Source organism: Plectropomus leopardus, chromosome 17 (genome assembly GCF_026936395.1).
Source record: "Plectropomus leopardus strain MGB_pleo_1.0 chromosome 17, ASM2693639v1, whole genome shotgun sequence".
Lineage (NCBI taxonomy): Eukaryota > Metazoa > Chordata > Actinopteri > Perciformes > Serranidae > Plectropomus > Plectropomus leopardus.
In genome coordinates, this window is record NC_142192.1 from 13127054 (window position 1) to 13140849 (window position 13796).

The window sequence follows — 13796 nt, forward strand, 5'->3', positions numbered from 1 at the left end:
GTAGTTATAGGCCGATGTGAGTGCTTAATAACAACTGCAACTCAAAAAGAGGCTGGTGTACAAGCAGATAACTAATGACAAGATAGTAAAACACAGAAGTAATAATATAGAATATGTCTCTATTGGAGAAGTTACAATTGTTGACGAATACCGTACATGAAATGGCATGTAAAAATGTCCATACGGCCACCTACTACATTATAGTGTGTTAAAACAAGATATTAGGGAAACGTTTAAAAAGATAATTACCGCACAAATAGATAGATACTTCATTAAATTCAGGAGGGATTCATGTATAACCTCCAAACCTTTCTCTTAGTATGTATCTTTGTTTGCTTAATCTTATGGCTGGGAGCCTCTGATCCTAATGTGATATCCTGTTTATGAGGTTTCAGATCTGTCTTTTGGCCAATAGAGGGCACTGTTCCTTCATGTGAGACGACCGCATGCTGGGATTTATTTAACAGCATGTCGGTTTCTCAGACATCCCTCCATCGGGGGATGCGAGACAGTGTCTAATCCGATGGAGGGGAAACAGGACTGAGTGGTTTTCTAGGGTGGAGGTTTCCCAGACAATCATTGGTACAGCCCAAATCCTTAATCTGTGTTGCCATCTGCTGTGTTCACACACTAACTGCAGCTTCCGCTCTGTTTATTCTTAGTATGCAAGTCAGTTGTAAGGGCTTGTGGAAACCAAATCCCTATATGAAACTCTGCCTCAGAAAGAGCTGAAGGCATTTTCCTGAGACTAGAAAAGACGTTCGGGACTGTGGTGTCATTTCTGCTCTCAGTAGTGAAAGTAAAACAAAAAGTTTCTCATTTTAACTCTAGTTAATATTCCTGGTTTGTCGTCCTGCTGCATGTAAAGTGAAGTTTGAAGTGAGGCTCGGATGATGATGTGGGAGTAAGAGAAGGAACTGTTTGATGAGAGCGAGGAGGAGGTGGCAGGGACCAGGGGAGCAGATAAAGGAGGGGGGGGGCAGCGTGTTGGTCTGGGAACAAGGGAGGAGAGCTGAGATGAGCTGTTGCTATGGGAGGAGAGGAGGATGATGGGTGGGCTCTGCCAGCAGGCGTGGGAGGGAGAAGAAGACGGGGATGAGGGAGGAGTGTGTTTGTAGCACAGGGGGTTCTGGGATGAACAGAACTGTTGGTTATGTAACTGCTGTATTTGGGTTTTTAATGAACCTCTCTCTTCCTGCTCACTGGCTACTGAGCTGTTACTGTTGGCAGGAGAAGCACAGCATAAACACACACATGCATACACACACACACACACACACACACATAAAAACTTCATCTCTCTCTTGCAGAAAGTAACACACAACACATTCATTACAGGAATGAACCCCAGAGTGTGAGAGCTCTATTCAAACTCAGTGTAGCAAAGTTTCTTCTCTGGACTTTAGTTTTGTGTATAGTTGATCACTGTGATCAAGTGTGGACAGTTTTCAGCTTCATGTGTCCGAGAGCTCACATGTGTGACTGAGGAAGGTTTCATGTCGGTTTAACCGTGCAATTAATTTTTCCACGGCTTTCCTGGTGCGAACAGAGGGTGCTCAGAGCACAGCTGGAGGGCACGTGTGTGTCTGCAAGCATGTATGTGTGTGTGTGTGTATATATGCATATGTGAGGAGCATATAAGCACAGGTATGGGATGCTTCAGTCCACCCCGATTCTGCCGTGTCAATATTTACTCAGTATTCTGAGATTTGAAGAAAGGGAACTTGTTTCAATATTTATGGATGTGGTCAAACACAAAATCCTCGCAGTCTTTCCAAACCTTGTGACTGTGTGCACGCGCACACACACTGACAGGGAAAAAGAAAACCTTGCACTGCTTTGATACGGTCAAGTAAAGGAGTTTATTGATATTAGTGGATAAAGTTTATTGATATAACTGATTGAAAGTAATAATGTTGGTTGTGGAACAAAGCTGAAACATGGTTTGGAGATCCTCCAGTGCTTTGGTTCTCTGGTTCAGATGGCATTAAGAGTGTTGATGTTAGTTTGTTTTGAAAAGACAAATAGACTTGTGTTGGGTTTGGAGGAACGGGGGACACAAGTTGGAAAACAACAACAGCTTACCGGATGAAATGAATAGATTTGCCTGTTCACATGCTGTGTGAAATCAAGACAAACAGTGGAAGGTCCAGATTTGACAGAGATAAAATATCTCACCTAACCATGTTGATAGTAAATATATTTACTAATGGTGATGTTGTTTGAATGTGGCCTTGTATATAAATGCCTAATGGCATGCAGTGTGACTGAGATGGAAGAATTTGTTTGTGTTAGACTCTTTTCCATTTACTCTTTTGGTCTGGCAGTACTATTGTGATGAATATTCTCTAAATTGAGCTCCCTGTGGTGTTTGGCTGTTGGCAGTGGACGAGGACTTACAGGAACATTTCCTTTTTCAGTAAAATAACAAACATACCTTGTCTTTATATTAGATTTCTGTTTTGCTCCTGGAATGGAAATGGGCGAGGAGAAAGGGGGAAACAGAAAATAGCTGACCTTTTGGGGTTATGGTAAAAGTCCTGAAGTTATTTGTAAATGTCTCTCAATTGATGGTTGCTGAGTAAAAAAAAAACATTAGCTCTGAAAATATCAATCAACCACCATTTTGAGAATTGATTGATCAGGGCTGCAGTTAAGTAATATATTCATCATTGATTGATGTGCCTTTTTTGATTGATTAATTAATTTTTTGGTCTTTTATCTTAAAAAATCCCCTCGTAATTTTCAAATTGCACGTTTGATAAAAACAACATTCTAAACCCATTCAGTCATTCAATTTAGAGGAATACTTAACCCACAAAACCACCATTTGTAAATCAGTTGGTCGTACCGTGTTAACTTGAATTTGTGATTCGCAGGAACAATGGCGGGGTAACCATCATGGCGACAGAGACAGAGGAGTGACGAGGAAGCACAGTCCTGGAGTGACTAGAAGTCAGTGACAATAAATTGTCAATAGATTGTCAATTACTTTGAAGATCATCTATAGCTGAAACAATTATCAGAAATTTAATTATTATCATTGATAGAGATTTAAGTCTAATTCACGGGTTCCCACCTTTCAAAAGCTTTTACTGGTTTTTGTAGTCTTTTATAATGATAAATAAAGGAATATCTACCCACAAAATGACCATGTAAATAACAGTTGGTCATGCCATTTAACCTTGACTTTGTGAAGAGAACTTTGTTTTTCTCGTATGCCTCCATGGAAAACAGCGAACAAATTGATTGATTGATCGATTAGAGACCACCTTTAACAACAGAAAAAAATCATCTAAATCAAAACATCCATTTACAGACTCATGCAACTGTTGCATTATATATTTTCATGTATTTACACTAAAAACCTTACTATTTAAAACTGAACTTAGAGTGAAACTTTAAAATCTAGACTCCTTACACTGTTTTTTTTTTCTTCCCCAAAAATGCATGTTTGGGAAGTACTGAGCAGAGCATACGGCTGGATGAATGACTCTTGAATTATACTGCGTAAATGTGTGTGAAAGCTTGTAAAAAGATGTTTTGATATAGTTTTGTTGTTGTTTAACATGGTCCCAATCATTAAATCATCAATCAGTACATCCATATGTTTGTTGATTTCTGTGGAGGCATACGAAAAATCAGCGTTTTACTTGAGAACTCAAGATAACATGGTGTGAGTGACTGATATACAAATGGTCACTTTGTGGGTGAAGTGTGAAGTTTATCATCATAGAAGACTAAGAAAACCAGTAATAAATACACATTTGAAAGGCTGAAATCCCTATTTAGCAAATGGATGATTACATTTCTGACGATCGATTGTTTCGGCTATGGATAAATCATCAGAGTCATAAAAAGTCAAGAATACAAAACAATTCAGGCTTCTCAAATGTGACTGTAATGTCGGACATTTTTGCAAATATGTCTGTGATCTTTTGGTCTGTTGGTCATAAGACATTTAAAGATGTCTTGTAAGACTTAAATAGGTATTTTTCCCATTTTTACTGACATTTGGTAAACTAAATGACTAATTAGAAAATGATAATGAAAAAAAAGTTAGCAGCCCTGCTTTGTAAAGATTTTATTGGAACCAACCTAGCATTATAAACAGTTCTACCAAACACAGCAGATTGCAATTTTGATCAGCTTAGGCACATTTTGGGGCACATTTTTTCTCAATGCCCACATCTCAACAGTCCTCCTCTATCACCATGTAACTCTAATCATGTGTAAACAGTGGATGAAAAATTAGTGAATTTCATGGCGCTGTGGAATAGTTCGCCAATGCTGATAGATGCAGGTAAAGCTCATCCAGCTTATGTTTGTGTTTGTCCTGCCTGCCGAGCAGACGGGGGTTACATAACCTGCGTGTGTGTGTGTGTGTGTGTGTGTGTGTGTGAATCTGCTGTATATGTTTGTGTTTGCAATATGTGTACGTGTGTGTCTGTGGTGTCCTCTCTTATAAGCCAAAAAGCTCATTCCCAGAGATGACACGCTGTCCAGGAATAACATCTCAAACCTTTCATCTCCAAACGCATCGCCACCATAACACACACACACACACGCACACACGCACACACACACACATTGATTTTACAGCTTGTTCAGTTCAGTAGGAAATCTGTCTAGCTAGTTACTGTACAGCCGGAGCCCCAACTCCTCTTCCCCTCCCACTTACCCCCTCAATTGCGGCTTGTTCAGGTCGTGTGTGTGGGTGGAGGTGTGTGTGTGTGTGGAGGAGGAGGAAGGGGAGGTGCGGAGGAATGCAGGGTTGGGTCGGGTGGAGCGGGATGTCGGAGGAAAAAGAGGGGTCTCTGTTTAGTGTGTATGTGGAGTCTATAGAGAGATTAAAGATGTGTAAGTGAGTATTGATGAAAGTGTGTTTTCCTACTGTGTTTACTCTGCTGGGGCCCAACGCCTACCTGACAGTGGAACGGAGACTAATGGGGAAATAGGTGGGAAGAAGAGTCAAGGTCAAAGCTTTTTTGATCTAGTTGCAAACAGGGAATCTTTTATTTTTATGTTTGTTGTGCGAGTCAAAGCTTTAAAAATCTAAAAAAAAATGCAAAGTCGTGAGGACATGAAGAAAGATGGATGAGAGGAAATGACCAAACAACTGATAGAAAAACAAATCGTTATAAATCAGAAGCTGAACTGAGCTGAACTTCAGAATCTAGGAATTGGCGTGTACACTTCAAGTTATACAGAAATGCACGCTTATGCAAAAATGCACACACACCTCCCAACGTGCCGAGCGGTGGGAACACTGTGGGCTGTGTACGGTGGCTCTCCTTCACTTCCGCACCATAAATGTGTGTTTGCTATACGAGGGAACACGGGGAGAAAAGAGGAATTCATGTTGGTGTTTATTTGAGCTTTGGCCAAATCCAACCTTGGGCGGCTGCGTTGGCGCGCACTCTGCACCAAACCCCAGCCGCTCCTGTACCCCCAGCCACACACACATACTGTACATGCTCAGGGACTGGAGCGCACACACAATTTTACTACTCCCTCTCTCTCACATACACACACATACCTGTCCATCCTTGCCATATCAAGGTGTGTTTGTCTTTCCCTGCCCACCATTTTAGGTCCTCCCAGAGCAGGTATTTCCCTCTCGTACCCACGCACTTACACACACACACACTTATACACACACGCAGCTAAAGGGGGGGTGTCTGTGGGCTGAGTGTGAAGCACTTGCATTGATAACCTGCAGCTCCGAGTCACTCAGTCTCACTTTGTGGCCGTCCCCCTCGCCTGGAACTCCCTTCGCCCTGCTCTGTCTCCTTTCTGGCTTCTCACTTTAGGACTGTCTGCAGACACGCTCAGACCCCCGCGTTTCCTCATCACCCCTCTGTTGCTGTCACCATGATGCCTACGCCGCCGTTGTTCCTGCTGCTGCTCGGCCTCATAGGGGCTCAGGCCACCGTAGACGTCCGCACAGCTGCCGCCATGGGTAAGAGTGATGACCTTTAACCCTGAAAGCTGATTTGAACTCCAGTTACCAGATCGCTGATATCGAAGATTGTTTTTTCCTTATCCTCAAAAACAAAAGAAAAATCAGAGGATAGTTTACCTCAGAATAGACATGATATGATCAAGCGAATAAGATACTTTAAACAGATGTAAAAGCGTTTCAGAGGAATATCCCTCTGGTCTGAGTTTAGTCTTTTCCATCTATTCAAGGATGATGTGATGTATGTGAATAGTTGCACTGCTGTGGAGTGGAATTAATCCCCTGAAGCAGAGGAATGGAAAATTTAAAGTAATTTATTTGTCTTAATCATGTTTTATTTATTTACTTGTTACATTTAAATTAATCTGGTCAATTGCATAAGAACTTAAATTACATTGGCTGCTGCCCCCGCGACCTGACTCCGGATAAGGATAAATTTTTTAGTGTCTTTGGGCATTCGTTGATTAGTCAGCCGGCATTAAAGACAGGAGCAGTTTTTGTGTTGTTGCTGGTGTTTGGATAGTGTACGTGCACAGTTTGGATGACTGTTTCAGGATGGAGCGTGGCAGTTGGTACAGTGTGTGTGTGTGTGTATGTGTGTGTGTGTGTGTGTGTTTGCGATGCAGAAGTTAGTGGGAGGAAAAACTGAAGGGAGGGAGAGAGGTGAAGGGTGAGAAGGGAGATCAGTGATGCTGAACAGACAGTGGAAGTTAAGCAATTTAATTGAAAGAGGCCTCACTGAAAATCCAATACATCCTTCCTGATGCAAACAGCTTCATTAATATTATTATTACAGTTAAGCAAAGACCTTTATTATTATTGATAACAGACACTAACACAAAAACATTTTTTGTCTTACACATAAGGTAGCTTAATCGGTGTTCAGCTGAACAGGGAAAGAATTTTCAGGCAAAATATTTGTATCAGTATGATAATTATTACCAAAAAGAAAAATATTGAACTTTTTCACATCTCATCTGCTTAATTTTGTTCAGTGGTCATTGTAATTATAATTTATTCAAAATATTATCTAAGAGGTCTTTTTTAAAATATATTTAAAGCAGGCAACGTCTCATTTGATCTTTCTCTGGTCTTCATCTTTGTTTTTTTTGACAAATATTTTTCCCTCCACCCTCACCTCTCTACACCCCTGTTGCCTCTATGCATCCTGTTTTTCACTTTCCTCCCACTTTCTCACCAGCCACCATCTCCTCCGCCCTCTTTCTCCTCTCAATACCTCCGTTCTCTCCACGCTCCTCCCACCCTGCCCCCCTTTTCTCCCTTCTTCATCGACGTACCCATCTACGTTGCTGGATCATTTTGTGGATGTGCAGTTGTTATGCAAATTACTAAGATAAGATCTGATAAGATGATGATCCTCTTTCTGTCTTTTCACATATAGCGGCAGGTTTGTGCAAAACTCGTCCCACAGACATTGTGTTCATCATCGACAGCAGTCGGAGCGTCCGCCCATCAGAGTTTGAGCAGGTCAAAGTCTTCCTGGCTAAGGTCATTGAGGGGCTGGATGTTGGACCCAACGCCACCCGTGTTGGTGTTGTCAACTACGCCAGCCGTGTCAAAAATGAGGTTTGGGGCTCAGCTCACCTTCATTCAGAAAAGTTTTTATTATTGTGTCAATTAAATATCACTGACTTTGCGATTATGCATCTGTAGGTGTCTCTGAAGACACACCGCACCAAAGCCGGCCTGGTTAAGGCTGTGACCAAGATTGAGCCCCTGTCCACTGGAACAATGACAGGCCTGGCCATCCAGTTTGCCCTGAATGTTGCCTTCAGTGAAGCCGAGGGCGCTCGTGTCAAATCTCCTGATATCAGCAAGGTTAGACACATTCGTCCAAACATGAAATTCAACATATTCCATAATTATGGTCTTTATTTTTTATCTAATTTTGCTCCTCCTCCTTTGCAGGTCGCCATTATCGTGACAGATGGCCGTCCCCAGGACAACGTGAAGGATGTGGCTCAGCGTGCACGGGAGGCTGGCATTGAGATTTTTGCCATCGGTGTGGGACGTGTGGACATGAGCACTCTGAGGCAGATGGCCAGCGATCCTCTGGATGACCATGTAGACTACGTGGAGAGCTACAGCGTCATTGAGAAGCTCACCAAGAAGTTCCAGGAGGCCTTCTGTGGTAAGATGGGAGGAGGTAGAGAGAGAGGACGAGGGAAAGATTAGAGCTTTATTGTGTGAAGTTGGAAGGGCAGATGTAGAAAATGTGGATGGAAATAGACAAAGATGGCTGGAAAGAATTACTGTCAGGGTGGCTCATCATCATTATCACAGTGGAGCGAGCTGTCTGCTGTCCCCCCTATACTTGAGGGTAAGGTGTCAGGACTGTCATCTTTTCATTCCTATATATTGTTCCCTTCCTTTTGTCCTCAGCAAGTCGACAGTACGTTCAGTCAACCATTCACTCATTAAATGCTCCCAGTGCATGAGGGCATCAGGGCAGAAACAACCTTTAGGAATGAAATTTGCTCCTGTTCTTCAGTCAACTCTCACATAACCGAGAGGCGAGACTGATCTCTCTGTAATTACCGATCCATTAGTGACAATCATTAAACCTCTAATTAGTGATGCCCTTTGGCTCTCCCCGTCTGCGGCAGCTCTGACTGCTGCCTGCCACTCAGTTTGCAGCAGCCAATCTCGCTGCAAATGTTTCATCCAAGGGCAGAGCTGCATGCTCGCAGTGCTGGATTGTTATTGGACGAGCCTGTGCCTTTAATCATTGACAGATCTTTGGATCGTCTTTATTTTAGGCTACTCCAATCTTTTCCACCTGTTCACTTTAAGGATCCACTGGATTTATGCAGCATCCACGCATATTCAAAATTGTTGGCTGCAGGTCACAGTGGATCATTAAAAATCAATGCTAGAAGTTCCCATTTTCAAACTGACATAGTTTCATTCTCTCCTCCTAACCCCAACCACCCTCCCCCCCTCTACGTGTGTGTGTGTGTGTGTGCCTCAATGTATATTTGGCTGTGTGTACGTGCGCACACACACACAGTGTCGGACCTGTGTGCCACCGGGGATCATGACTGTGAGCAGGTATGCATCAGCACCCCTGGATCATTCAAGTGTGCCTGCAAAGATGGCTTTACCCTCATGGACAATGGTCGCAGCTGCAGTGGTGAGTGTGTGTGTGTGTGATGGTATTTGTCCAAGCGTGGTCACTGTGCTGTCAGAGTAACATGCCCTGTTGTGCGTCTGACATCACCAGCTTGCAGCAACTCAGCGACAGATGTGGTGTTCCTGATCGATGGCTCTAAGAGCGTGCGCCCCGAGAACTTTGAGCTCGTAAAGAAGTGGATCAACCAGATCGTAGACAAACTGGATGTTTCTGACAGCAAGGCTCATGTTGGACTGGTTCAGTACTCCAGCCAAGTCAGACAGGCACGTGTCCATGTTTGTTATTTTGGTGTCACTTAGTAATCAGCTTCCTTCTCTTCCACATCATTCTCATGTCTCCGTCTTCTTCCTGCAGGAGTTCCCTCTGGGCCGCTACAACAACAAGAAAGACCTGAAGGAAGCTGTGAAGAAGATGGCCTACATGGAGAGGGGAACCATGACCGGCCAGGCTCTCCGTTATCTGACAGACAACAGCTTCGGCCCCGGTCAGGGCGCCAGACCCGGAGTCACCAAGGTAGGCATTGTCTTCACCGATGGACGCAGCCAGGACTACATTGGAGATGCTGCCAAAAAGGCCAAGGAGCACGGTGAGAGAATAGATGGGTGTAGTATAAGTACAGCTGACCTCTAGCAACCAAATGAGGGAAAATTAAGTGCGTTTATGTTACAGGTTTTAAGATGTACGCTGTTGGAGTTGGCAACGCTGTGGAGGATGAGCTGAAAGAGATTGCGTCTGAGCCGACTGGAGAGCACTACTTCTACACTGCCGACTTCAAGGCTATGACCCAGATCGCCAAGAAGCTGCAGATTAACATCTGTCAAGGTCACACATGATGATTAACCCTTTGAAACTTAAAAAATGGGCTAGATTTCTTTCAAAAACTTGTGAAGAAGGCAATACTCAACTTAAGAGTAAAAGATCCAAAAATGAGCAAGAAAATTGCAAAAAATAAGAGAAAATTACCTGGAAATTTGCAAAAAAGGAAAAAAACATGAAAATGTTAGTTAAAAAAAGAGAAGAAAAACAAATCTGCTTAAAAATTATTAATATATATATATATATATATATATATATATATATATATATATATATGATTATTATAAATACAGTTCTCTGGCTTTAAAAAAAAGGCAAATTTTACTAATTTCTTGCCATTTGCCACATATTTTTGAAGAAATCAAACCGATTTTCTCAGTTTTCAAAGATTTTAACATTTGCGAAAGGCGTGCCTAAAAAAGTGATGCTGACCCAGGCTTTAAAGTCTTAAATACAAACATTAAAAATACTTATTATATCCATTACTGGTACAAAAACTCAAAACGTGTGCTTTCTGTTTCCACAGAGGAGGACCCTTGTGAATGTGACTCCCTCGTAAAGTTCCAAAAGAAAGTAGAAGACGCCCTACAGGCACTAACAAAAAAATATATCCTTTACAACGGGAGAAAGCTGTGAGAACATGATGTTGGGAGAAAGTTTTAATGTTATCCTATTTTCTGTCTTGTCTCCATTGTTGCTGTCCTTGACAAAATCTTACTAGACAGCATGTCGAAGAGGATCGCCTTGCTGGAGAACAAAATCGTCTGAGGACTCACATCCCACTCTGTCCTATACATCCTCACACCCATCCACGTACACACAAAAACACACACGAGCACACAAAAATTTTTTACTTCCTGTAAAACGCTGAAGAGGAACCCGTGTGTGTGAGTGTGTGTGTGTGTGTGTGTGTGTGTGTGTGTGTGTGTGTGTGTGTGTGTGTGAGAACCCTGACCTCTGCTTGTATCCTGAGCTCTCCCAAACCACATCTGTCCCCCTCCTTTCTCGGTCTTACCTCTTACACCCTTGGGTCTCCTGGGACACGAAGCGCCGGTTGCCATGGGGACCATGCCTTTGTGTGTGCTCCGAAGGTCATCCTCCATAGCCAGCCTGTGTGTTTGTTAATAAAAGTCTTCCCTCATAGGGAAACGGTGACGGTACGCTGAAGGGTTTTTCTTTGTTGGCTGCCACAATGTTGAATTTACTCCTAAACCCTGTAGAGTCTGTGTTGTCATGTCAACGGAGCAGCGCATCACCCTCACTCCTCTGTTTCTATCTGACACTGTCATCTTTCCCTCTCACTCTTCTCATATCTTAACTTTCTTCACACCTATCTAATATTATATATGTTATATATATATACAGGTAAATTAATATAAGATATATGTCTGATAATAAGGGTACACCATTGATGTTTTTTATTTTCCTAAATAAAGGTGATACAGGAAGTACATATTATAAATTGTGAAACTATTGTATGCACACACGCACAAAGCAAGTCATACTTTTACACAGTTTTTGAATACAAATAAGTATAAAAAAAGTACACTGGATTTTCCCATAGCTCTAATATGCGGGCTACAAGGACCACAAGGACAGGTGCTCCCAGAAAATGGTGAATTGTTTTATTTCATTGTCAAAGATTTCCACTACAGCATATATATTTAACAAAATTCTGCATAAACATTGAAACTGTGAAATTCTTCTCAGGCAGTGATCAGGAAAAATAGTCTAGTGTGGGTGGTTAGATTCCCCGTCAAGAAAAGGTTTACTCCTGCGTCAGAGTGCAGCTGTAGAGGTAATGTAGTGCTGAAATTAACTGTAATCAATTATTTGATGCAAAAAAAATTAATTCACCCTAAATTTTGATATATTTCAAGTAAAATTTACAACAACAATTTACAGCATCTTAAATGCTAAATGTACTGCTTTTCTTTGTTGCATCTACAGATTTGATGACAGCGTAAGTTTAAGACATTACCTGAGGCGCTGCTAAGTATTATTGATGTTTGCAACCAGTGTTGACATTTTACGTTCTCCATAACAGATTGATATATAGATTACAGGGCAATAAAAGTAAATCTAACTAAGTACATCTACTCAAGTTCTCTACTTAAATACAAATTTGAGGTACTTGTACTCTACTTGAGTCTCTACTTTTCCTGCCACTTTATACACTACATTTCAGAGGGAAATATTGTATTTTTTACTCCCCGTCATTAATCAGAAAGCCTCCATTGCTAGTTACTTTACAAATAAAGATTTTTTCATGAAACAAAAAGTCTGCTATAAATTAAACTACCAAATTAAACCAAAATTTGATATCAACATTTAAGTTGTTTGCTAATTTATTTTGATTTTTTTCCTGCATTTGGTACTTAAGTATTTTATACTTTAAGTATATGTACTTTATACTTAATTGCTTCAAGTAACACTATCAGTGCAAGACTTCTATTTGTAACCGATGCTTGTAACAGAGTATTTCCAGTGTGATATTAGTACTTTTACTTAAGTAAAAGTTCTGCATACTTCCTCCACTACTGATACTTACCTACAGTCATGTTAACCAGTACATTTTTTAGAAAGCTTAAATCAGGTATTGCAAATTAACTTATATTAGTTTCTGTTATATTGATATTTGCCAATTTTATATTAGTTTTCGTTTAGCATGTGGTAACATACAATGAAGTGTTTAAACGGAGAAAACCACAGTTAACATTATTTCAAACAGATGATGTCAGTGTATGCCAAAACACTTCTAATAATAAAATGTAGTTAAACAAAGCAGAAATAGAAACATTACTATTTTTTAAATTTGGTATCATTTATTAATGCAGCCTGAGGTGTATTTAAAAAAATGTTCTTAATTGAATGCAAGATCATTACAAAAATGCATACAAATACATAATACATAAATAAAAATGCATTAAATGAAACAGGGTGCTATACTGTTGAAAATCATTAATACAGTGCAGGAAGGTTGGTTTAGTGCCTGCCCATTTTTTCTTAGAAATATGGTTTTCCCAAAAATAATAAAAAAGTTGTATCTTATTTTCAGCCTTATCTTCCTTATGACATTACATTAATTCTGTTTATTTATACATTCATCTTAAGTTTCTTTTTCTTTTTTTTTTTTTTAGAAAGTTAGCAACATCAATCCAAAACATTAAGGTGTAAATACACAGAAAAAGTGACAAATACTTTCTTTTTCAAGCCCACATAAATCACATTTATTATTAATATTCAGCTTGAACCTTTCCAACACAAGCTTTACTGGATAAATTATATGTAATATCTCGAAGGGCACTTCCTTAAGCTTGTTACTTATACATATTATATAGTGCATATAAGTGTATTTTTTTAAAGGTTAATTTAACAAAAATATGTACAAAATATGTTAGGCAAACAAGAACACAGACATACATGAGAGAATGAATAATGACACGATATTCGACACAGAACATGATGATTAATAATAATAATAATACTAAAACTACAACTAATCGTGATTCTAGTACTACTACTACTGATAATACATAAATCAATAAAAAAAAATCTTTATAAAAAATGGACACGGACAGAAACAAAAGCAAGCAAACAAAAATAATTCATATTCATATTACATCAGGGGGTTCGCCAAATAAGTTTTTGCTTTTGTGTTATTTGAGAGGAAAGTGTTGAGTTTAAATCAATCAAGAAAAGATAGAAACAGCGGTGTGAACCTAAACTTTTTTTGTCTATGGATAAAAAAAATCATCCTTGAAGTAATATGTTAAAACAATAATAACGTAGTTCGCACCCTGAAGTGTAGTTCATAAGTGAAAAGTTTCGTTTACGTCACAATGACGTTGCATAAAAGCAAAA

The 13796-nt window shown here is 40.2% G+C and overlaps 1 protein-coding gene across 1 annotated transcript; it reads left to right on the forward strand.

Annotated features, from left to right (window-relative positions):
- Positions 1-5698: 5698 nt before the first annotated feature.
- matn1 (matrilin 1) lies at positions 5699-10568 on the forward strand. The gene is made up of 9 exons (XM_042506933.2): positions 5699-5962; positions 7365-7549; positions 7637-7801; positions 7892-8114; positions 8994-9116; positions 9207-9379; positions 9471-9702; positions 9786-9938; positions 10459-10568. The coding sequence occupies exons 1-9, from the start codon at positions 5875-5877 to the stop codon at positions 10566-10568; spliced, it is 1452 nt and encodes a 483-aa protein (XP_042362867.2). The 5' UTR covers positions 5699-5874.
- The last annotated feature ends 3228 nt before the right edge of the window (positions 10569-13796 follow it).

Excerpts from the sequence above, each read along its gene's own strand:
- matn1 (XM_042506933.2), top strand. The coding sequence starts at position 5,875 with ATGATGCCTACGCCGCCGTTGTTCCTGCTGCTGCTCGGCCTCATAGGG. Across the intron at positions 9,117-9,206 it reads CAATGGTCGCAGCTGCAGTG|CTTGCAGCAACTCAGCGACA; the intron begins GTGAGTGTGTGT and ends TGACATCACCAG. Across the intron at positions 9,380-9,470 it reads ACTCCAGCCAAGTCAGACAG|GAGTTCCCTCTGGGCCGCTA; the intron begins GCACGTGTCCAT and ends TTCTTCCTGCAG.